Source organism: Fundulus heteroclitus, chromosome 11 (assembly GCF_011125445.2).
Source record: "Fundulus heteroclitus isolate FHET01 chromosome 11, MU-UCD_Fhet_4.1, whole genome shotgun sequence".
In the NCBI taxonomy this organism is placed as follows: domain Eukaryota; kingdom Metazoa; phylum Chordata; class Actinopteri; order Cyprinodontiformes; family Fundulidae; genus Fundulus; species Fundulus heteroclitus.
This window is the reverse complement of record NC_046371.1, coordinates 9,160,922-9,186,146: the sequence shown is the minus strand read 5'-3', so window position 1 is coordinate 9,186,146 and position 25,225 is coordinate 9,160,922. Positions and strand designations below refer to the sequence as shown.

Sequence of the window (25,225 nt, the reverse complement as noted above, 5' to 3'; positions counted from 1 at the left end):
TTTACTATATCATACCTTGCATAGTAAACAGGATGGTATGGAAGCAAAGAAACTCTTCAAACTTGCTATTGAAAAATTGCAGCCAAGGCTGATATCTTTGAGTCAACATGTTTCCATAACAATTTGATGACACCTAAAGATCTGTTGATAGTATTTTCTGTTCGAACATCACAAACTTAAAGGTTTTCTATCATGCTTTTTTAAGCCTTCCAAAGTCAACTACAGGCATATATATGATGAAATATTGCCTCTGGCACTATTGAGTATTCATTTGTTATTAAGTATCAATGGTATTCTGGTGCAATTTTTCCAACCAGGAAGAAAAAAGCTTGTCTTTACTACTACGACGCCTACCCCATGTGGGGTCGCCCCAGAGCTGCTCTAGCATGGTATGAAAAGAGAGCAGTTGCTGTCACTGTGTCACTTGTCAGCTTTGAGCAACAAGACCTAGACTGCTATGGCTTCCTCACCTATCTTTCCCTCTCCTCTGCCACCTTTAGTGATAATAGTACATATATAATAAATGTAGTTTTGTAGCTTTAGAGGCAATGGTGTCAAAATAGGAGGCTGCACTGTTGAAAAACCAGCAGATAGCCAATGCCCCTTAGCTAGCAGTCACCCAGCCGGGTGACAATATGCTAGAAGCATAGCTATAGATTCCAACCTCACTAAGTTGTGGGGTATCTTTTTTAGCAGAGGATGGTTTAGATCCATAGACCTCTGGGTTATGGGCCCAGCACACTTCTGCTGCACCACTCTGCTGACCTTTGGTGGTATTCTTGACCAGGACAAGTCATTTAAATCCCACATTAAACAGGTTTCCCGTGTTTCCTTTTTTCACCTTTGTAATATTGCCAAATGGACGCGTAAACCGTGTGCAGACCAGCTAGTAGGGGACTTTCTGGACATCTTCAACCTCTCCCTGCAGCTTTCCACATTATCTGCCTGTCTGAAATCATCTGTTATTGTGCATGTCAACAAGAAACCAATCATCACCTGCCTCAATGATTATCGTCCTCACTCTGACCCTCATCATCATCAAGTGCTTCGAGAGGATCCGCCTAAAGTACATCAAGGACGCCATCCTTGCTGGCCTGGACAGCCTGCAGTTTTTCTACAGGGAGAATTGCTCCACAGAGGACGCTGTCTCGTTAGCACTGCACTCAGCTCTGACTCGTCTGTGGTGTCCCAGCCCCTGTGTTAAGATGTTATTCATGGACTTGAGTTCAGTATTGAACACCGTGCTCCCAGATACGCTGGCTTTGAAGCTCCGCAACATGGGATTACCCACACCTCTCTGCTCCTGGATCAGTGACTTCCTCAACAACAGGCCCCAGGTGGAGAGGATAGGGAAACGCACATCTTCTCCACTGATCCTGATGCTCTCTTCACCCTTTTCACCCAGGACTGTTCTATCCACCCCACAAACACAATGGTGAAGTGTGCAGACGACACCACTGTAGTGGGTCTCATTTCCAACAAAGATGAGTCCCACTACAGCAGGCATGTCCAAAGTGTGGCAGGTGGCTGATGCAGGTGGAAGATTTTAGTTTTTAATTAACACAAAATTATTACAGAAAAGTTAAAATCCTACAATTGAAAATGTTAAGTACAACACAAAGTGTTCATCTGTTTAATAAACACTTTTTACATCATCTTTAATTTCATAGTAACATATATCCAATGACATTTAATTACTCAAATGCAGACTTTGGTACATTCAAATCTGCTTTAAAATCCAATTATTAAAATTGGCTAATCAAAGCAAGTGTTTTTAAAGAGCAACTGACCTAAATACTGTTATTATATTGCCAGACCAAAAAGAGTTCAGTTTAATGTTAAAGTCAAATTAAATGATTCAAAATAATTTGCAAACTGGATGACCATATTTTAATACGACAAATGAGCAAAATACTTTTTTTAAATTTTGGATCTACAATCATTTACACATTAATTTCTAAGCGGATTAGAAAATGGATGGATGGATGGATTTCCGGCAATAAACTCTAATAATATACTTAAAATTATCATATTTTGTAGAGGTCAAAAATTAACAATGTATTTTGGTTTAAAAACATTTTGTTAATTTTTTGGCCCTTGATTTCCTTTGACTTGACAATTTTGGCCCATTAAACAAAAAGTTTGGACACCCCTGCACTACAGGGATGAGGTCAGCAATCTCACACGGTGGTGCTCCAGGAACAACCTGATCCTAAACACCAGTAAGACCAGGGAGGTAATAATAGACTACAGGAGGACTGAACACGCTCCTCTCTACATACAGAGGTAGGTGGTGGAGCGTGTGGACAGCATTAGATTCCTGGGCATTAACATCTCCTTGGACTCTGGACACCTCTCACTTGGTGAAGAAGGCCCAACAACTGCTCTTCTATCTCAGGAAACTGAAAAGGACTGGTTAGTGCACTGAGCTGCTAAATAACTTCTATAGAGCTACTATAGAGAGTGTTTTATGTATCAGCATAACTGTATGGTATGGGAGCTACACAGTTCAGGAGAGGAAGGACTTAGAATGGGTGGTGAGAACAGTGCAGGGGATTGCGGGATGCTGTCTGCAGGATCTAGACCCAATTTATGCAGAACGAGTTCAAAGCAGGGCCAGACGACGCATCTCCATTGATCCCACCCACCCAGGCAATGCGCTGTTTACCCCTCTCCCATCAGGTAAATGCTTCAGAAGCATCAAATCCAAAACAAATAAACTCAGAAACAAGCTTCTTCCCAAGAGCTGCGAGGGCCATCACCCCCTGATGGGAGACTGCGGTCCAACACTTTAAAATCACCCCAGTGTTAATAGCCCATCATACATTACAATCATTTTAATGTTATTGCCTACTTACACAATATAGTCTCAGAATATCTAAAAACACATTTCTCTAAATGAAGCCTCTAATCATCATTACACAAAAGCACCTTACTACCTCATTATTTGTTATCTGCGACTCATAAAGGAGTTCATGCAAACTTTTAAATGTTCATCCTTTTAATTTTTTTATCTTATGAACGCTATAATGAGAAAAAAAAAAAAACAGTCACCCTTGTTCATTGCCTGTTTGTCTATTATGTGTACTCTTAGCTGGAGTGGCCAAAAAGAAATTTCACCACGGTAACATGCGTGGCAGTAAAAAATCTGAGTTTTCTATATCAAGATAATGGGAATTCCCATTGTTGTGTTATGTGTAAGCACTTTAATGACATAGTGCACACCACTATGCACCACTTGGAGCAGATAAATGCTTAGTTTTTTCCCAATTCAGATTTTAATTTGGTACTAAAATAAATACTTATTTTTATTAGTCTGTTAGTCTGACCTAATTTTGATCCCCTCAAGTTTAAAATCTCGCACAGTCAGACTCCTACTGGGATGGTCTACACTGAACAAAGATCAGTTTTAATCACACATTGAGATTTAGAAAATCTTTGTGAAATCTACGTATTTTTGGAAACACACTAAAAAGATCTATCTATAATTAGATCTTAATAAAAGGGATCATGGCTTCTGGACAAAACCCACACATGCAGGACATGCTTTCTCTTTGCAGAAAGATCGCTCTCTCTCTCTCACACACACACACACACACACACACACACACATACACCAGGTGCTATAGTAGATGTCCAAATTCTGTCCACAATTTATCTAAGCATTTCATGTTAAAAAAATAAAATTTCATTGCATTGTATTTTTTACAAATACGATGGAGGTGGGAGCTTGTTCAGTATTACCTTGAGATTATGGAACTGCAACAAAAGACAAGTTTATTTATTTAAAAATTACGTATACAGATTTTTATCAGGGTGGCATATATATTGTCAGCATGTTTGATGTATGATATATGAGGTGCTATTTTTCAGCTTGAATGTAAAGAAACAGAAGTGGATTTATGGAAAGACACATGCCCAGGTGTTGTCTCAATTCATAAAACTTTATTTTCTTGCAAAAATAATCCATCTCTCAGCACGTCATTAACCGCAGCTGATTCTCTGGAAGAGATCCGAACTGCTGCTCTTCAGAGGCGAGGGTGGAGGTGTGGGATTGGGTTCGCTTTAGGTTAGCCAACAAACCAAGCTGCGCAGTCGCTGGCTAGACATGGACTGTCTGCATGCCACTTAGTTGCAGTAGTTCTGCAGGTCAAAGATGGTGCAGGGCCTGTGACAACACTGCTCGACGATGCCTCTCTTAACCATCATCTCCATCTGGTCCTTAAAGGCCAGCTCAGCCACCTCATTCTCACCGCCGTGAGTCAACCCTGTGCCTGTCTTTGAAGGGAGGAAACCTAAAGGAGCAAAAACAGAGAGAAAATGGGGTTCAAGTCGGAAAACTGAATAGAAAGACAGGTGGTATTATTATCCATGTGCATTACCGTCACATAATGACATCAGAGTTAAAGACTGTCTGAAATCGACACAGTAGTCCAAAGCTCCTTTACTACCCACAGTAGTGTTTTACTGTTGACCCAATGAAAGGTCAAGGAACAGGAGCTGGGAGCAGGATCTAGGATCTATAATTAAGGGTATTTGGATGAAGCCCTTTACCATTTATAGTTAGATGAACTGATGCAGAATAGAGATTGGCACAGATTTGTTGGAGTTGGAACCAAAGGTGATGAGGAAGCACTGAACAGGTTTGTTATTCAGAACAGGAAGGCAAAAGGACAGATAGTGATAGACTTTGCAAACAGGATGGAAATGGTTGCAGTAAATTATGTTACACAGTTATAAGTCATTATAAGTGACTATATTTTAGTACGCAACAACAAAAAGAACAGAATTTTCTACCTTGAGGGGAACAAAATGGATTTATGTCTTGAAGTATTTGTGGAAAAAAGCCCACAATAAACCACAAACAAGAGTAAATACGGAAGTTAAGTATGAAAAAGAGCCACAGATGACCAGAAAGATCCTCAAAAGGATGCAGTAGATGCAAGGCAACTAAGAAATCTCTGAAAAAGCTAGTTTGGAACTAGAAAGAGATGCAAATATACACAGCCATAAAATATTTACCGAAATGTTATAGTGGTGAAAAACACTGAACAGAAATGAGACAAATAATCATTCAAAAATGTGATTTTCCTCAGGAAGACACATTTTGTTTCTTCACTTAAAAAAAATGCTTTTAAACTTTCCCCAGGTAACAGCTGACAGGCTTAAATCGGAGTTTCGCTCAGTCCTTTCTAAAAACGCTTTGACACCTATCCAGGAGTCTGTCAATTCTGGTGGCTCGCACTGAAGCAACCTGCAGGTTCCAGATAATAGACTGATATTTTTCTCAAACAAATAAATCAGCTGCATGTAGTAAAGTTTAGAGGTCTCACCCAGGAGAGGATCCACGTCTCTCTTGGGGTTGTAGAAGAATCCTCTGTCCCCACAGACCAGATAGAGAGCATCAACCAGGTGAGAGCCGCACAGGTGCTGCGGAGGGGCGACAGCCTGGGAGCCTGGCCACGATACAACCAGTAAGAGTAGCAGGGAGAAGGACTGGAGCCACAGAGCCGCCATGTCGGAGGATAACTGAACACACAGACACAGATTCTTCAGACAGGAGCAGCAAAGCACAAAGAAGGTCACCAGGAGAGGTGGAGGAGAATCACTCACTTGTCGGGAGTCTTTGGAGGAGGTGACACTCTAATGAAGGCGAAGAGCAGAGGCAGCTGAGAGCTGGTTGGAGTGAGGCAGAATGCAGAGATTCACCTCCTTTTATAATCCAAGACTTCCTAAAAGACAAGCCCAGCCCCACTTTTCTTAGTACTTCAGTTTTATCATGAAAACATGCATCTGATCAAACTATACAAGGAACAAAATCATTATGAAGACATAAAGCAGACCTTCGTGTAACTTGCTAAGTCTAAACATAAACACATACTTTAAGGTATTTAAGGTTTAATAAATGTAAGTCTGGGTGAGTAAAAAAAAGTTCTGGAAACTATAATGATAGTGTGACATCTGTGAAGTAACACGTTGGTCAGCATATGTTCAATAACACTTTGGATTTCTGACTGAGTGGTTCCAGCACTTAGCAAAGCAAACAATAGCTAATGAGCCAAAATAATCCGATCGCCTTGTACTGGCAAATATTGATCAGCTAATAACCTTCTGCTCCATCTGCTGAGGTTAAAGAAACCAAATCTTCTCCCTTCTGAGTTTGGATTTCTAATCAGTTTTTACTGTTGTCTCTATGGCCTTTAATTGTAAACAAGATACAAATACAGTTAGGACTTTAAGCTGGAAATGTTTAGGATTTGTTGCTTATAGAACAGTTTTTAACAGTTCTGATACTTTCTTTACGTTCTCACTGCTCTTCTATCTCAGGAAACTGAAAAGGACTGGTCAGTGCACTGAGCTGCTAAATAACTTCTATAGAGCTACTATAGAGAGTGTTTTATGTATCAGCATAACTGCAAAGCAAACAATAGCTAATGAGCTTATATACCATGCACTTTTCAGACTCACAAAGAGCAGTTCAAGGTATAACAAAAACCCAATAATGCATTAAGAAGGGGGAAAAAAAACAAACATAAGACGACAAAAAATACACAAAGACACGCATAACAAAGAAGTTATAAGTAAATACAAATCTTTACTGTATTAATACAATCCAGAGACACACCCAAACGCAGCTCAGGAGTAAGGTTTCTGCACAGCCTGGGGGCCTGAAAGACTTCATCTCCTATGGTTATCAGTCTTGTATGGGAAATAACCAACAAGAGTGATGGTGTCTGTGTTTTAGTGTTGGATACCTTGTCCAGCCTGCAGCACAGACCACCTGAGTTTGCTAAAACAGATACTTGAGCCGCAAAACTAGGTCCTTTTCCAAGTCAGCCGATACAAGCCTATTACTACTTGGCTTAGTGGGACAGAGGCGTAACAGTGGCGAGTTTACTTCAATCTTCTTGCCTTCTTGGTCATTTTTATACAATACACCAAACTTTTGAACCCTAACTTCAACAAATTTCACACCATTGCTTTCTTTGCTTTTGTGCTGTCATACATTCCACTCAGGTGATGCATCAGCAGAGGCATTACAGTATAATTTATTGCTAAAACTCAATGTAAAACACACATATATCAAACAAGAAAGTAAAAGCTGCGTTTTTCCATCTGTTTATAAATCTTTACAACAAACTTCAGTCATTCATATTCATGTACAAACCTCCAATTTGTTTGCTTGGAAAAAATAAAGATGCAGATAAATAAACTCAATAATCAGAGTGAAATGTCTTACTGATTGGGTTTTTCTTATTTCTATTTTAAGGGTGAGGGAACTGTTTTTGTTTAACCTTATCATAGACTTAATTCATACCTAAGCTCAAACCCTAAAAGTACATTTATGTCCCTAAAAAGCCTGTTGATTTTCACAGGGCATGTAATTATACCAGGTCCTCAATAGGCTGTATAGACAAATACACACAGACACGTTACCTAATGGATGTCACTGAGATGCTGACAGAGCTTTTGTAGGAGCTTGTTTGTCACTTTCAACGGAAACTCAATGGGTTGTGAAATGCTAATGATGGTGATCTCAGATTACACAGTTCTGGTTAATTATTTGAGTAATGTTGCCTTCGATTTGCCTCGGAAATCCAAAATTTTATCTGGGAATGGGGTAAAAAGTGTTCCAGTTAACACAGTCGGAGAGATCGGGATTCCAAAATAAAATCAAATAAAAACAAAAAATGGTTTGGATACCAACATGGCGACGGCCAGGAAAGCTGTTTTGTTTGTAGTGCTTCTTATAAAATGTCCTTTAAAGCTGTGCTTAAATTTTTCGGTTCAGGGTTGCAGCCGCTACATCTAACATTCATTTTAGACCGACTCTTGCAGCTGTGTCTTGTAAAATAAACATCATCACCATCATCATCACAGCTTACTGTAGTTGATACGAAGAGCTGCCATATTGGATCCGACAACCCGAGTTCTGACTGCAAATGAAATGCAACATATATAGCATTGGCACGAAAGTGTTCCGTCTGCTATTTTTTTCAGACAATATTTAATTTAAACATTTTAAACTTTAAAATTTCAATTTCAAGTAAAATAAACTTCTAATATGTAAAGTTTGTTAATTTTAAAGTTTGCATGTAAATCTGCCAACATAACAAGCTATGCCAAAGTGTTGATCCAGTGATTGCATTTTTGCATTTTATATTCTAGCAGTGAAACTTTCTTTTGTTCCCTTCAAATGTATAATATGATAAAAGAAGCCTACAAAAACATCGGACAGCTTAAGGCAACAACTACTGGGAGATTATTACATAAAATTTCCCGTTGTGTTTTGTATTCATCAAGAGAACAAGACTAAAACAAATGGAACAAAATAAATGTTCTCTAGAGTAAATGAAAAGAAGGAGGAGCTGTTAAAAACTGTGAAAATAGCTAATCTGCACATAATAGTAGATGTTGTAATAGCATTCATTAAAGCAGTAAGTGCCAAGCAAACACATGAATTAGGGCAGGATGATAATTCAATAACAATATATATTGATCAATAGTTGTATATCAATAGAGAGAAAAAAAGGTTCAATAAAAAGTTCAATAGGATAACAGTTATCCTTCCTTTTGCATTCTAGCCTGTCATATAGGTTAATACTACAGTCATTACATTGTCCCAACCAATCACAAACCCAGGAACCCTCCGTCACCAAGCTTCGCCCCCTTCAAAGAGTTCAGAGAGCACTCTTTTTTTTTTTTTTTAACTTGTATTTTGGGAAAAAGTTGAGTTTAAATTCAGTATTTGTGTGTTCTGTATCTAAGTAGGTCATCAAGCAACAGCATAAAATGGCCGGGGTGCACTTAAAATCTATATTTTGAATTTGTTGATAATCATCAATATTGATCAATATGGTTTCTACTTTATTTATATGCTTTTTTTTTTCTATATTGTCCAGTCCTAACATGAATATTTAGTGTTAACTGCATGACATACAATAAGCGTAACAAGCTGTATGCAGCATACATTTCAGACCCTTCAATAAGGACACAGTATTAAGGTGTGTTTCCACTTTTATCGAAAAGAATCCATTCCGAATCTTGAAAATCAGAATTTAATCCATTCTTGAAATTTGAATCGATACCTAGTCCTACTATCACATTCGGTGTCACATATGAAACAGTTCAATGTAAATACTTCTTGTCGCCAAGGAGTTTATATTGTGACACCGTGACCGCGGTTGTAAAAATTTAACCCTGCACATACTTGTCAGCGCAGAGTCCGCAGATTCATGTCCGTGCAAGTAATGCCAGCTCACACATTTAAGTTCACAGTGGAAAATGTATTTTTATCCAAGTGCAGGGGGTGTTTGGCCATGGAGCTGATAGACGAATACTAAAGAATTAGCTAAAAAATGGAATGTCATCCATAACAAATGAGGAGTGACTTCATGGAGAGATGAGATAAGATACACTTTACTGATCTCACAGTGGAGAAATCCATGTGTCACATCGGCTCAATAATCAAAAGAAGGTGCCAAAAGGAGGAAAAGGTGCATGAGGTATATACAGTGCATCCACATATATACAGTGGATCGAGAAAAAAAAACAAATAAAGCAGAGATTTAAGATGACTTATGTACATTTAAAGTGACTTATATACATATGGATTTGACGTCGTACATTAAAGTGGTGCCAGGTAAAGAACAACAGTGAGGTAGTGAGATAACTATAATAGCTGAAGTCTCTTATTTAACATGATTATTGCACAGGTTATTACACAGGGTATTAAATAATTATTGCACATTAGTTATTGCACAAGTTATTGCAGTTATAGTGCAGCATTGTAAAGTCTGGTGGCAGCAGGGATGAATGACCTGCGGTAGCCCTCCTTTTTACAAATAGGGTGTATAAGTCTGTCACTAAAGGAGCTGCTCAGCTCCTCTACAGTCTGGTGCAGGGGGTGAAAGGTGTTGTCCATGATGGATATAAGCTTGGACAACACCCTCCTCTCAGCCACTTCCTCTACAGAGTCCAGAGTGTAGCCCAGGACAGAAGTGGCCATTCTCACCAGCTTATTCAGTCTCTTTCTGTCCCGCTCTGTGCTGCCAGGAGCCCAGTGGACGACAGCATAGAGGAGGGCTGAGGCCACCACAGAGTCATAGAAGGTCTTAAGCAGGGGCCTGCTCACTCCAAAGGACCTCAGCCTCCTCAGTAGGTGGAGGCGGCTCTGGCCCTTCTTGTACAGAGCTTTGGTATTATGAGTCCAGTCCAGTTTATTGTTGACGTGAACACCCAGGTATTTGAAACTCTCCACAGTTTCAATGTTCTGCCCCTGGATGTTCACGGGGGAGTGAGGTGGGGGTCTTCTCCACCTCACTCTCCTTGGTGGTGATCCCTACCAAGGAGATGGTGGGGATCACCATCTCCTTGGTCTTACTGGTGTTTAGACTCACACCAGTCCACAAAGTTTATGATGACCGACCGGTACTCCAACTCATTCCCCTCCGACACACAGCCCACAATGGCCGAGTCATCAGAGAACTTCAGAAGGTGGCAGCTGTCAGTGTTGTAGGTGAAGTCCGAGGTGTAGAGGGTAAAGAGAAATGGAGACAGGACGGTGCCCTGGGGGGCCCCGGTGCTGCAGAGTGGCACCTCTGACTGACAGCCGTGCAGTCGCACGTGCTGAGGGCGGTCAGTGAGGTAGTTGATGGTCCAAGCAGCTAGATGTTTGTCCACTCCAGTTTCTCCCTCAGCAGCACCGGTCTGATAGTGTTGAAAGCGCTGGAGAAGTCAAAGAACATGACTCTCACAATGCTCCCGGTGGTCGCCAGGTGGCTGAGCCACCAGCTCATCTGCAAACTTGGTGTCACCGTCTGCAGCCCTGCTGGTCCTCTTCCCAAAGCCGGAGATGTTCTTGAGACCTCTCCACACATCTCTGATGTTGTTTTGCGCCAGCTGCTCCATCTTCCTCCCATAGTTCTTCTTTGCTGCCCTTATCCTCCATTGGAGCTCTCGCTGAACTCTACGCTGCTCCTATCTGTCCCCTGAGTAGAAAGCCTTTTTCTTCTGGTTCAGGAGGACTTTCAGCTCAGGGGTCCCCCAGGGGGGGTTGTTTGGAAAGCACCGTAGCCGTTGTGTAGGCACAATGCTCTCCACACAAAAGGTTATGTAGCCAGTGATACATGACTGACTATATGAGATGGACACGGATGGTGAAGCAGAGACTGCAAAGACCATCATGGGTGCTGTGATGTGGGGCCAGTCCAACAAAAGAGAAGATGATATTAGATGAGACAAAATATCTGAAAAAAGATGTAGAAGGTCTCATATACAACACAACAAAATGAAGAGGAAGTATGAGGTATGGGATCAAATTTCTGACATTGCCTGTTATGGGTACTTTTAAATATCTTCAATTTGTTGTAATGGATTGAGAGACCAACTTAAGGCTGAGCAAGTGCCCTCAGCCTTACAAACTGACATTTTATGCTTATATTAAATTAATTGTACTGAAGATGTATTGCCTATACTGGAAACTGTTTTGAAAGTGAATATTTACGTTAATTAGGGTACTACTGGAGCATAAAGAGCAAATGTTTTAGTAAAAGAGGGACTGGCAGGTAATATAAAACAAGCGTTTAAAAATCATAGAATTAGAGTTTTTGAATACCATCTTTAGGTTGATTAATTAAGGTAAGGTAGATAGAACCTGTGTTTACAGAGAACAGTCTTATGGAGAGAGACTTCAACGTTTGGAGTCCAAGACTAGATGCTTCTAGTAAGTGTTACTTTTAAAGAGGGGATGTCAAGAAATAGATTGCATGATTTAATGCTGGCCAATGACATGATAGATGGAGAGCTAAAACAATACAAAAGTTTTTCAAAATGGCAAATGGTGATGGGAAATCTGAAACAAAATCGAATAGACTGGTGTCTAGTAAAGCAAGGACGTTTTAACCCTATAAAGGGTATCAAATACAATTTCATGTGACAATGCAGGTTTTACTTTAAGGCTTGGGAAAAGATTAGAGGGAAGGAGAGGAGGTTTACGCTGTATAAAGTCATGTCTAGAAGATGTTGTTAAAAAGGGGGCTGCTCAGGATCTGGTGAAGGGGGCGATCTAGAAGTGGCCTCTGCCTTGGATCTGGTGGGGGTTGGCTCCAAAAGTGGGTCCTATTCTGGACTGAACTGGCAAAACTAATATGCCTAAGGAACGAGGGCTTGCTTCACTGGAGCAGACGCCTGGTGAGGTTCACAAAGCGGCTGGATATAACCGGATGAACATCCCTACGAGAGACTCTGCTATTAAGGAAAATAATGATATGGTTTTAGAAATAGCAGAAACAAGTGTTACTGATTCACATTGCCAAAGTTAATAATTGTGTGCACCTTCCGTGCCGGTTCTGTTTCCCAAGCCAATAACCACCCAAATCTACCTACTCTTCTGGATCTGTGTCTGACATAGAGTATCAACTAGAGCCGGTTCGGAAAAGAGGAAGTCAGGCAATGTTAGTCAAAAAGATAAAGAAAAATCAAAACCTAAAGAATCAGAATGATGGTCATTTTTCATACTTTGTTCCTTCGCCTCATGTGCATTCTCTTGCAGAATGTTTTATAGAGCTATATGTGGGAGAGAGTTTATAGTTCAGTGCACCACAGTAAGGTCTTCAGACTGGACTTGTGTTTCCTTTAATTTAGGCTCTTTTTGGCTTTTTCACTCTATAAAATTTTATTTTTGCCTATAGTCCTAGTGGCGTATGTTGCCCCAGAACAGGTGGTGACTTGTGTTGGAGCAGAAGGTGGAGCTATACTGCCAAACGATCAACACATAAATGGTGAGACAGATGCAACCAATGAAAGGCGACAAGTTGACTGGATAGACTTGGATGGTGTAGAGGAAATGTCTTCTTTCATCAATCTGATTTCTGTTGGGAGAATGGGCCTTGAGTTTAAGAAGGGGATACAGGAAGACTTAAAAGACTGCATTAAAAGAAGTAGAAGATACAATGCTAAAAAGATAAATAAAAAGAAATGTAACTATATAGGGCCTATATTTCTTATAACATTCATGTTTGGTACTTTAATTACAGTGTCTTGAATAAACTGTAATCGGCTGTGTTTACAGTTTATTCAAGACCATGTTTAAAGCAGAACAGCTATTTGTATCCTTAAAAACAGGAAACAGAGACAGCTGATATGATGGAAAACGTGAACAAAACCTGGCGAGGTGATATATAAATCATTGAAAATTATTTCACTCTAAAAGAAAAGAGTAGCAATTTTGCTAAAAGAAGGGATTGTGAATATAGTTAGAAGTGTTTAAAGATGATTTGAGGAGAATAGCTATTGAAATTAAAGTCTTGAACACCTTATTTAGATGGATAAATGTATTTGGACTAAATGTAGAGGTGGAAAGGAGCAGACTCTTTGACACCTTGGAGTCTTGTTCAGAACATTTTTTACGATCGGAGATTTTAATGTTTGGTGCACAAGATTAGATGTGTCTAGTAGTAGTCATTTTAGAAGTTATTTAACTAGAAATAAATTTCTTGAAGTAATGCAGGAACAAAATTTATTGGTTGTTTTGAGAGAAATAAATCCACATCCTGCAGATAAATGCAGACTGTGGAAAAACCACAGTTCTGGTATTATTGGACCTTAGTGCAGCATTCGTTACTGTCGATCACTCCATTCTTTTAGAACCCCTGGAACACTGGATCGGCCTTTCTGGTACAGCACCTTTCTGGTACAGCATTTAAATCCTAGAAGGGCAGGGACTTTTTGTGTCAGTAGGTAACTTTAAATCAGTGATGTCAAAGATCACATGCGGGGTTCCCCAAGGGTCTATCTTGGGCCCTTTAGGAATGTTTATGTCTCATTTTTCTGTAAGTGCTTTTAATTTGGGTCTGCTTCTTATCATTCTGAGTGTGTCACCCAAGTTTCACTATGGTTACACAACAATAAACACTCTTGATTCTTGAAAAGTTAGTTTAGAGCCCTGCTCCTCTCTCACATACAGTACCTTCACTCAGGCTTTGCCAGCAAATTAAAACTTAAAGCTTAATCAATAAATTATTACCATCAGAATGAAATTGTGTTCCGATTGAGAGGGCTGGTTTATGATCTATAATCCGATCAGTGTCCATCTAAACACTTGTTCCCATTAACTTACTGCTCAAGCATGTGGAGGATGGGCCCACACTGTGCAGAAACAGAACAAACGTAAAATACTGTATCGACTTACTCTGCTGTTGAGTTTGTTTCACCCTCATCTGTGACTCCATGTTATTTCAGCTCCTGTATCACCATGAATAAATGTACACAATAAAGACAGAAACATAAAAAGAGACAGAGAGATGGATAATTAAGAGAAAGGTTAAGAGAGATACAAGATGGCTGCTCGTATAAAGCTACCAGTCTGTGATATTAATGGTAAGCTAAGTGGAAGAAAGTGCCCCACAGAATCCCAAGACAAATTTCCAAGCGGAAACGCTGTCTTCCACTATCAGTGGAAACTTAGGGTTGCTCAGGGAGCCAGAGTGGCAGTCTGTAAGGGGCAAACCCAGCACCTCCAGGACAAAAGTGCTATGCTCCAACTAATCTCTCCCAAAAATAGAAAAGGGATACTATGTCAGAAGTGGGATTCGAACCCACGCCTCCAGGGGAGACTGCGACCTGAACGCAGCGCCTTAGACCGCTCGGCCATCCTGACAGTTGTCAGCATAGTAGAGATGTGAGTCGTTATGTGTTTCTACTCATATCTGACAGACGCCACAATGTTTCAGTGTTGCATATTACGTCAGACCAGTTTAAATTAATGAGTAATTATTAAAGAATTTACTAATCATCTCAGACATTCAAAGGACTTTTTACTTCTGTAACATGATTGTTTCCCCTTTTGCCTCTGTTAGAACTTTTGAGCACTCTATACAAGTAGTTAGGAATTCTTACCGGTTGATCATTTTGTCTTTCAAATACAGTGTTTCTATATTTATATGCCTAAAATTCTACATATTTTTGAAAAACGTTTCTTATTTTAGGGTTCACATGTAAAACACAACTGAACTGAAATCTTATCATTTTGTAAACAGTGTTTATAAAAGCGGCAACTTAATTTTTTTAAAAAGATGTTTCTGCCCGGTTTCGAACTTTTGCACAACAGGCAAAAACAGTTAAGCTTAGCTCGCTTTAACTTTTCCCGTTAATTTTCAATGGTAATTCTTATCACTATGGATGTAATACACTTTCTGGCCACCAGCCTAATTTTGGGGGCGCTGTTTCCTCTGTTTCAATAACTAAGGAGCATCTTGAGTGGCAGGCAGCATCATACAGAGCTGGAGATAATCCCAAACCGTCTCAATCAACAGTCTTTACAACCCAGTTACAACTTTTCTAAACGTTTTATCATGTAAGTACAGCTTTAATATTGGGGAGTAAAGAAGAGTGAGTTTTCCTTTGTTTTCTTAGACATTAATTTTTGTTTTTATATATATATATAAATATATATAAACACATTTTCCGTCACACTTGTCCCTTGTGGGGTCGCGCCTATCTCCAGCATTCAATGGGCGAGAGACGGGGTACATCCAAAGGCTACATGTGCAGACTTTGAATCGCATTTTACTCTGAAACATCACTACATCGTTACCTGAAGCTCCAACACCAAGACACAATAGGATCTGACTTAAAACTTGATATACCAAGGACGACGATTTTAATTGGATTTAAAATCTTCAAGTGCAGAGACGCTACACTCTTAAACACTCCCAGTTGAAAAGGGTGTGCCGCCCCACCAACTCGGTGGGAAGAAGTCGCCAAGGGAGCTGCGACTTGCAAGCACTATTGCCAAGTTTTATTGTTATAAGCGACTTTGGGCTTTTTTTTTTCCTAAACTCTGTGAGTCATGGGTTACAGTGTTGTCGGCTTGTTTCTGAATAGGAAGTCGCTTATTTGAGCTCTAAAATGAGAGACGATAAACATGCGTTATAAAGAGACCCATTTGTGCTGCCGCTCTACAGACACCTCAAGTATAACCAGATGATATATCCCTCCGCCTCTCCGCGTTCACACACTCCTACCCCTAGACAAAATATACTAGACGCCTGTTCTGGAGCGTGAGGCGTAATTACTGTGTCGCCACCAATATTGGCTAAGTCTTTTCTACTCTAGGCTAACAGGGAGCCGAAGGGAATAAGTGAGCAATTTTTCCCGTATTTTATGCAGTTTATGGTTGCAATAACCGGCGACAACTGCTGAAAGTAGATTACGCAGTGCAGATCACCATTTTGAGCAGATTGGTTCTGAAGATGATTTTTACGCTCTGATAATATTGCAGAAACCCAACCCATAAACAACACTTCAATGCTTATTAATTTGTTGTCTCTGTATTTGACAAACTAAGGCTGAATCACATTGCCAAATTAAGTATCCTGGAGTTACAGAGTGTCATCACATGCAATAAGCTGTGCAAAACAATGCTCTTTCAAGGGTAATTTCTTCATTTTTTTTAACATGCTGTTTTTATCCACGTGCATATACACAGTTTTTTTTAAAAGCCTGGAAAAGGGTTTAAAATTTCCAGGTCATTTGTGTCTTACACTTTGCTTGCAACTGAGTCAGGAGCTTAAATGGGTCCATGACTAGTTGAAAATGTGCCCAAATATGTTGTAATTTTCCTATAAACTTAAAAATTACTGTTTGTGATCCATAAAAACGATTTAAAAAATTGTATATTCTTTATTTTTTCACCCATGGATGTTGCCATTTTTTCACCTGCGCAATGCATGCTGTGTTGATGACGTGGTTAGGTCCTACTGGACAGGAACCTACAGAGTTAACACAGTAATGTTAACATCACCCCAAGTTGTTTTTTTTTTATCATATTGGGTGTAAATATAGATAATGCCACATGGTGTCACTGTTGGCTGTAATTTCAAAACAAAAACACAGCAGAAAAAGTGAAGAGAGTCTTGATCGCTTGCTTCCCTCATGAGAAAAAAAAAGAAAAAAAGAAGAGAGCCGTTGGAAGAATACAACTTAAGAACGAGCTACATTTGTGCTCTCAACAATTCTCTCCTGAAACGTAGTCATTTTAACCAACATAATTCATTTTTTATATGCATAAAGCGCATAAACCCCGGTGCCTTGCGAGGGAAAGACGCTGGGAGATACATCAGAGACAGGCAACACCGGAACCCCTTTTAAATAACGAAGCTACTGCCACTGCCGCCAGTACCGAATGTGAAATCACGGACCCGACACCGCGCTGAAGACCAGACCCTAAACAGGTGTCAACGGACTGAAGATCATAATCAAGGGTTATTGGACCCGACACCGGACACAGAGCACTACTCGCTGGATCACACAGTCTTACAAGCACTACGCGTCATTCGTCGACGTTAATTACTCCTTTGTCATCAATTTCAATGCGCTCCGGTTCAAACTGAAAAGGTTAAAAAGTTGCTCATTGCTGTTTTGGCTGGATGGAGCTAGTATACCTCATTTATCCAGAATGCATTGCAGCGTAAACAACATGGTGACGTCTGTGTAACATAATTTTTTTTAAATGTATAAAGACTAAACAATTTTCAGTATTTTTACTGTATTGTTTTTACATCTAAAATAGATATTTCTCAAATAAAGTCCCTGAAAACCGATAGCTGCTTTATTCTTTATTCCTGGGGTCTATCTAGCAACAAAAATGCATTTTTGTTGCTAGATAGACCCCAGGAATGTATCAAAAGCAGATTGCAAATGTAGTAAAATTAAAATAGAATAAAGGTATGCTTAAAAATATTAAAGGTTAAGAGAGACAGAACATGGCTAATCGTATATAGTATGTGATGTTAATGGAAAGCTAAGTGGAAGAAAGTGACCCCCCTCCCCCCCCCAAGAAACAATTTCTAGGAGAAACACTGACTTCCACTTAGAGTAGAAGCCTGGGGTTGCTCATGGAAAAACCTGCACATTATTCTGAGGGTCAAACCCAGCACTTCCAGGACAAAAGTGCTATGCTCCAACTAACCTCTCCCAAAAAGAGAAAAGGGATACTATGTCAGAAGTGGGATTCGAACCCACGCCTCCAGGGGAGACTGCGACCTGAACGCAGCGCCTTAGACCGCTCGGCCATCCTGACAGTTGTCACCATGGTAGAGATGTGAGTCGTTATGTGTTTCTACTCATATCTGACAGACACCACAACGTTTCAGTGTTGCATATTACGTCAGACCAGTTTAAATTAATGAGTAATTATTGAAAAATTTACTAATCATCTCAGACATTCAAAGGACCTTTTACTTCTATAACATGATTGTTTCCCCTTTTACCTCTGTTAGAACTTTTGAGCACTCTATACAAGTAGTTAAGAATTCTTACAGGTTGATCATTTTGTCTTTGAAATGCAGTGTTTCTACATTCATATCCCTAAATTCTACATATTTTTGAAAAACGTTTCTTATTTTAGGGTTCACATGTAAAAGGCAACTGAACTGAAATCTTACTATTTTGTAAACAGTGTTTATAACAGCGGCAACTTAATTTTTTTTATAAAGATGTTTCCGCCCGGTTTCGAACAAGGGACCTTTCGCACGGCAGGCAAAAACAGTTAAGCTTAGCTCAGTTTAACTTTTCCCACTCATTTTTAATGGTAGTTCCTATCACTATGGATGTAATACACTTTCTGGCCACCAGCCTAATTTTGGGGGCGCTGTTTCTTCCGTATCAATAACTAAGGAGCATCTTGAGTGGCAGGCAGCGTCAAACAGAGCTGGAGATAATCTCAAACCGTCTCAATCAACAGTCTTTACAACTCACTAACAACTTTTCAATCTGATCAGTTGTGCATGTAAACAAGCTCCTGTCCTCAACCAGCTGACGAGCAAACAGCCGCATTAGATGAGCTACCAGACTGACGTTGAGGCAGCACCCTGAAGCACGACTTTGGCTGCGCAGGACTACGCTCACAGACCACCCCCCCACCCCCACCCCCCAAGTAAAGAGCTATCGCCGTTTCCTCACTTTGAAACAGAACAAACGTAAAATATTGTAATGACTTACTCTGCTGTTGAGCTCTCTTCACCCTCATCTCTGACTCCATGTTATTTCAGCTCCTGTATCACTAACCATGAATAAATGTACACAGTAAAGACAGAAACATAAAAAGAGAAAGAGAGACGGATTAATAAGAGAAAGGTTAAGAGAGATACAAGATGGCTGCTCGTATAAAGCTACCAGTCTGTGATATTAATGGTAAGCTAAGTGGAAGAAAGTGCCCCACACAACCCAAAGTCAAATTTCCTAGGGGAAACGCTGTCTTCCACTTTCAGTGGAAACTTAAGGCCCGTTTACACTACACTTTTTTAACTAAGCCGAGCCGAGACCAGTCTGAGCTTGGATCAGTTAACCAAGCCGAGACGACCGTTTACACACCACGCTATCCCGGTTCCTTGGTTGGTCCTCGCCTCCTAGTGACGATCTGCGGTACTGCTGCTCTCTGGGATTGAAGGCGGGAACGAGCAAATCAAAATGGCGGCGCCCGCAACATTCAGGATGTTATGGTTAGACAGAGTCGGCTTTTGGGACGTGGATAAGACAAACAAACGTCTAATAAGGATTTACAGACGCAGGAAACAACGACAGACACTGAGGTTCATCACACTGCTAAGTAGAATCATCTCTGGAAATCGTGTGTCACGGTAAGGAAGCTAGACACGGCGGAAAACCCGCAGACAGTCAGCTGACTGTAAGCGGATGACGCGGTCTGCTCATGCTCTCTTCGTTATCAGAAAACCGGGATAAAAAAAAAAAACAGTCCGAGACCTACTAGGGAACTGGTCTGCAGTTAGCGCGGTCCGGTTATGTTTAGCACGGTCCAGTTCAGTCTGCTGACCATTTACACACAAGAGTTATCTCGGTTACCGAGCTCGGACTGGTCTTGGCTCGGTTAAAAAGGTGTAGTGTAAACGGGCCTTTAGGGTTGCTCAGGGAGCCAGAGTGGCAGTCTGTGCGGGTCAAACCCAGCACCTCCAGGACAAAAGTACTATGCTCCAACTAACCTCTCCCAAAAAAGAGAAAAGGGGTATACTGTCAGAAGTGGGATTCGAACCCACGCCTCCAGGGGAGACTGCGACCTGAACGCAGCGCCTTAGACCGCTCGGCCATCCTGACAGTTGTCAGCATGGTAGAGACGTGAGTCGTTATGTGTTTCTGCTCACATCTCACAGATGCCACTACATTTCAGTTGCATATAACATCAGATCAGTTAAATTAATGAGTAATTATTGAAGAATTTACTAATCATCTCAGATATTCAAAGGGCTTTTTACTTCTGTAACATGATCGTTTCCCCTTTTTGCCTCTCACTCTAAACGAGTAGTTAGGAATTCTTACCGGTTGATCATTTTGTCTTTGAAATACAGTGTTTCTACATTCATATCCCTAAATTCTACATATTTTTGAAAAACGTTTCTTATTCTAGGGTTCACATGTAAAAGGCAACTGAACATAAATCTTACTATTTTGTAAACAGTGTTTATAAAAGTGGAAAGAGCTTTTTTTTTTAAAAAATTAGAAGTTGTTTCAGTCTGGTTTTGAACTGGGAACCTTACACGCGGCAGGTGAAAGCACTTCAGTTTAACCCTCTTAACCATTCCCATTTATTTTCAACGGTGGCTCTCATCAGTACGGATGTAATACACTTTCTGGCCACCAGCGTAATTCTGGGGGCGCTGTTTCTTCCGTTTCAATAACTGAGGAGCATTTTGAGTGGCAGGCAGCGTCAAACAGAGCTGGAAACAATCCCAAACCAGTCTCAATGAACAACCTTTACAACCCAGTTACAACTTTTTTAAAAGTTTGATCATGTAAGTACATCTTTAATCTTTGGGAGTATAGAAGAGTGAGTTTCCTCAGTCTTCTTAGCATTCATTAAAGGCACTTTTGATAAGGTGTAGATTGGTTGAAAAGATTTGGCTAGATAGCTAATGAAATATCTAAATAGATACCTAAACTTTAGTTAAAATCTTGTTATTTTATTGACAATGTAAGAAAGCATAACCCCAAAGTTTGATCAAATTTAGAAAACATGAACGTTAATACACTGTACAAACATTATTTGTTTTGTTTTAGAGCATTTTATACACAAACACACACAGACATCACAAGTGTGTGTGCATACAGTGCAATAACAATCCTGTAGTAGGTAATTTACATATTTCAAAACTACATCCTTCATACCACATAAATCTTGTCTTTTTTTGTTTTCGTGCTTCAGAATGAAGAGGAAGCTGATCTTCCCTGCAATTCTTGGAGCCCGGCTGTCGACCTGTCCCCCTTGACTGGAATAAGTATATGCCACAGAAAATCCCAGGACCTCACACCTCTGATCAAACCCCTCCCTATGTGACAGTCACTGACCTACCAGAGGAGTTGCGGGTAGAGCTCTTAGCACAGGTAAGTTTTGTGTTTGCTTTTTTATTAGTTTGGACTCATTTAAAATAATGTAATAATATCAATATCCTTATCATGAACCAGCTTCATTACTCAATTCAGGTGCTGGTGTATTTGCTCTCAGCACAAAGACGACAGCCAATGAAGGATGCCATTGACAGAATCATGGCAAAGCATCATGGGCAAAAAGACTTCTTCACAAAAGTTGATGCAGAGAATGCTGCTGTTGCTCAAGCTGCACCGAGGCACCCGGACAGCCTCCTGCACCCCACCACTAAACAGCATATCTGTCGCTATGTGAAGCATTGGCTAAGAATGAGAAACGCCAGCTCATCAATAAACACCAGTCCAGAGACGCTTTAGGAGACCCAACAGCTGTCGCTTTAGGAGACCCAACAGCTGCGGCAGGAAGTGAGACAGTAGCTGTTCTAGTGGTAACTATCCCACCTGTCACTGTTAACCCGCCCAGCATTAAACCACTTTGACAAAAACACAAATTTTGAAAATTGTCAAAGACATTGTCCGAAAGCAGCAGGACCAGCAACAACCACCACCAAAAAACGAACAAGGAATTGTCTAGCTTGTGGACAAACAAATTCATGGTTCCAGGGGGGTGGATCCAGAATTTTTTATTTTTTATTTTTTTTAAATCAGTCACAGGAGGTGACCGCTATCGGGTGTTCTACAACTATATTTGCCGTTGTGAGGCGAACATGACAACCACTACACTACGGAGAGAGAGACATGCGTCATCCTGTGAAACACTTGAAGCATGATGGGTACTCTGTTTAGCGCTGTGGAAAGTTGATGCTTTTCAGGGAAAAACGATAATAATCTGTGTTTAGCACACACAAAAAACTGTCAAATTAACCCATTTCCTCCCTTTAAAGTACTTCTTGATTCTGAGATCGACCAACTCGGAAATACATCCATTAGTGACCATATTTTCAAAAAGTGTAGCATTAAGATCGTGATTGCGCCGTTAAAAGTTTTTTTAAGGACTTAAAAATAGTCCCTCGGCGACCGCTAGGCTGAAAATCCACACTTTGGGTCGATGACGTAGTTTGTGGGCGTTGCCCAGGCTACGCTACAGAGAGTTCAATGAACTACACCACCAGAAGTTCAGATGGCGATTCACAAAGTTATGATTTTAACACGAAAGACAGCGCAAGGGTCTGTTACGACTCGGGTAAGTCTGATAAAAACATTTTAGGAGAATAAACGGAATGGTTTGCTAATGTATAATTGGAACTGGTGCTCATAATCGCAGTCATGGCTGACCGTGTGGATGTAAACACCGAAACAACTCGTTGAAGCTCGATTGTCTGCATTGTTTATGACGGCTGAAATCCGCCAAAACAGCACATATAAAGATGTACATTTAGCACAAACCATAGCATTAATTTCAGCATTATGTGTTCCCGGAATTTTACTAAATAATCTAGACGTGAGCGCTCTGAGAGCAGACGCACGCTTATCTGTTGTGCTGTGGCGCTCATATTCGGGGGGGGGGGGGGGGGGGGGGGGGGGGGGGGGGGTGATGGGGGGGGGGGGGAGTGGGGTTGGGGGGGGGGGGGTGGGGGGGGGGGGGGGGGGGGAAACAACAGCTGCTGACTAAACTGAATGTTACAATCTTGACATGATTATATGAGTTGTTTTACCGAGAAACCGATCAGAAGCGCCGTGAAACCCTGCCTCTCTGGCTGCAGCGCTCCCGACTCAGAGGGGAACAGATCTTCACAGGGGAGCTCTATTTCGCACAACACCGGGACTTTTTGGGTTCGGAAATGTGTGTAAAGAGACATTATCCTTGTTGGTATTTGACCAACCATAAGCCACACATTTTTTTTAGCCATGTTTAATCCGTCTATTTGTCTTTGAGAAAGCGAGTTTGCAACCAGGAAGTATCTTGTTACCATGTCAACAGATCAACGCCTATCCACATATTACGTCATCGGTCATGCAACATTTTGCCTTGAGCTAAAAAGCCTTAAAAATCCACGTTTTCATCGAATTTTGATTTTTTTTTTCCTCAGGTCATAATAATATGTGAACTTTCTAACATTTAGCAACTTGTATGATCTCAAAATCAAGAAGTACTTTAAGTCTACCACATGCGTTTGTCATTAAGCATTCTGATTTTTTTTTCAACATGAAAATAAAAACACACATATTGCTTAAAATCATCACCAGTCACCCCTTCTGCGCTCTTTGGGCTGGCTGACATGCAGAAATAGCTGCTTCTATGCTATGACCTAATATTTAGCCCTCTTATTTGTTAACCTCTAAGCTATTGGCTGGGATTTCACCACGACTACAGTATGTCCTACCCTACCACCCATCTATAAGAGTGTGCACCAGAGTGGACGGATAACCGGGTTTGAGAACTGACAACGGTTATCTAATGAGGTCTAAAATATTTATTATAAAATATTTAGACTAAAATATTTGAGTTACTGAGAGTTATTAAGCAAGGTGTGAAAAATGTTTTTGTCTCTTTTCTTTCCAGGTTCTGGGAGGTGATGCAAAAGTTTCTTCTGATTATAATCATCATCATTATTTAAAGAGCACTTCAACAAAGTGCCAAACATCAGAAATACATCAGATAAGAGATAACATCTAATAAAATACTTGTTTGTTAAAATAGTAATAAGTTTAAATTGTGTAATTGTGTAATTAGCCTAAAAAGTAAATCGGAATATGTTGACGTCTGTTAAATTCAGGTTATCTTTATTATTATTATTATTTCAGTTGACGTCTCATGTTGACGTGAGTTCAGTTTGACATTGGCGTCTGTTTAATTCAGTTTGTCTGCAGTTGAAAACAATCGTTTATGAATTTGCTCTAATGACAGTTCAATTTTAAAAGTATTATGACATGTCAATCATCTCCGCCCCTGCTAATCGGGCTGCTGCTGCCATTACGTTTTTACTTTTTCTCTCACACAGAAAGTACACCTGGTTCAGTGTTTTTTTTCTGTGTTTCCCTATCTCGAGTTGTCAAAGCCCCGGTCGGCCGTGGCAGATAGCCCTTGACAACGTAAGGGTAGAATACACCCGAACCAAACCAGTTCAACACCCAGAGGCTTTCGCTCGGTTTCTGAGGAGACAAGTTACCTGAGCCTGGTTTCGCTGGGGGTTTCTTCCCAGTAAATTAGGGTTCTCTGACATTTTTTAAAATTAATGCTGAAAATTTCACACTAACCGTTGAGCCAAACACATGATGCTTCCCCTTCTGTGGCTTCCGGGCTTGACTCAGCCCCGAGCAGAGCGATTAGCCTCTCTTGCACTGACCAGACAAACACACGGCTTCACCAAAACCAATAATCTTCAATACTGGAAATAAACAACTTTAAATTTTTAATTACCATTTAAATCCTGTCATGGATCCTGTTAACAAAAAATAATGCACTAATCTAAAAAAAAAAAAAAAGTTAATTACTTACGGGCCGTGGTTTTTGTCGGTGGCCGCCATGTTGGTAGCTGGCCTTCAGACAAAGACGTCCGTTCTTACAGGTTTTTGAAAATACTTTGGCCAAAAAGCGTCTAGAGAGGAGCTTGGGTTTCTTTATCAAAAATAAAAAAAAACATCTCTCTTTTTAAGGATTCTGATATTAGAAGTAGTTTCAAAGACACCGTGCTGCAGGCTCAGGTCTGTCAACCAGAAGCATGTGTCTGCAGACCCGGTATGGCAAGCCGTATTAACATAATATATGGCAAGCCATTTTAACATAAATTCGGTTGTCCCGCCACAACATTCGAGATTTATCAAATTGTTTTATGACTAGAAGTTTTAGCAATTTAAGATAACTATAATTGAGTTTTGACTAGTC

At 40.4% G+C, this 25,225-nt stretch overlaps 1 protein-coding gene and 3 non-coding genes across 4 annotated transcripts; all 4 read right to left on the bottom strand.

Annotated features, from left to right (window-relative positions):
- Nucleotides 1-3,923: 3,923 nt before the first annotated feature.
- ins (preproinsulin) lies at nt 3,924-25,048 on the bottom strand. Its single transcript, XM_036142825.1, has 5 exons — nt 24,839-25,048; nt 19,003-19,063; nt 5,614-5,732; nt 5,334-5,529; nt 3,924-4,295 (listed from the first exon to the last, which is right to left on the bottom strand). The coding sequence occupies exons 4-5, from the start codon at nt 5,515-5,517 to the stop codon at nt 4,129-4,131; spliced, it is 351 nt and encodes a 116-aa protein (XP_035998718.1). The 5' UTR covers nt 5,518-5,529; nt 5,614-5,732; nt 19,003-19,063; nt 24,839-25,048; the 3' UTR covers nt 3,924-4,128.
- trnal-cag lies at nt 14,577-14,659 on the bottom strand. The gene has a single exon. It is a non-coding gene; the product is annotated as a tRNA-Leu (tRNA).
- trnal-cag lies at nt 18,000-18,082 on the bottom strand. Its single transcript has one exon. It is a non-coding gene; the product is annotated as a tRNA-Leu (tRNA).
- trnal-cag lies at nt 20,030-20,112 on the bottom strand. The gene has a single exon. It is a non-coding gene; the product is annotated as a tRNA-Leu (tRNA).
- Nucleotides 25,049-25,225: the final 177 nt, after the last annotated feature.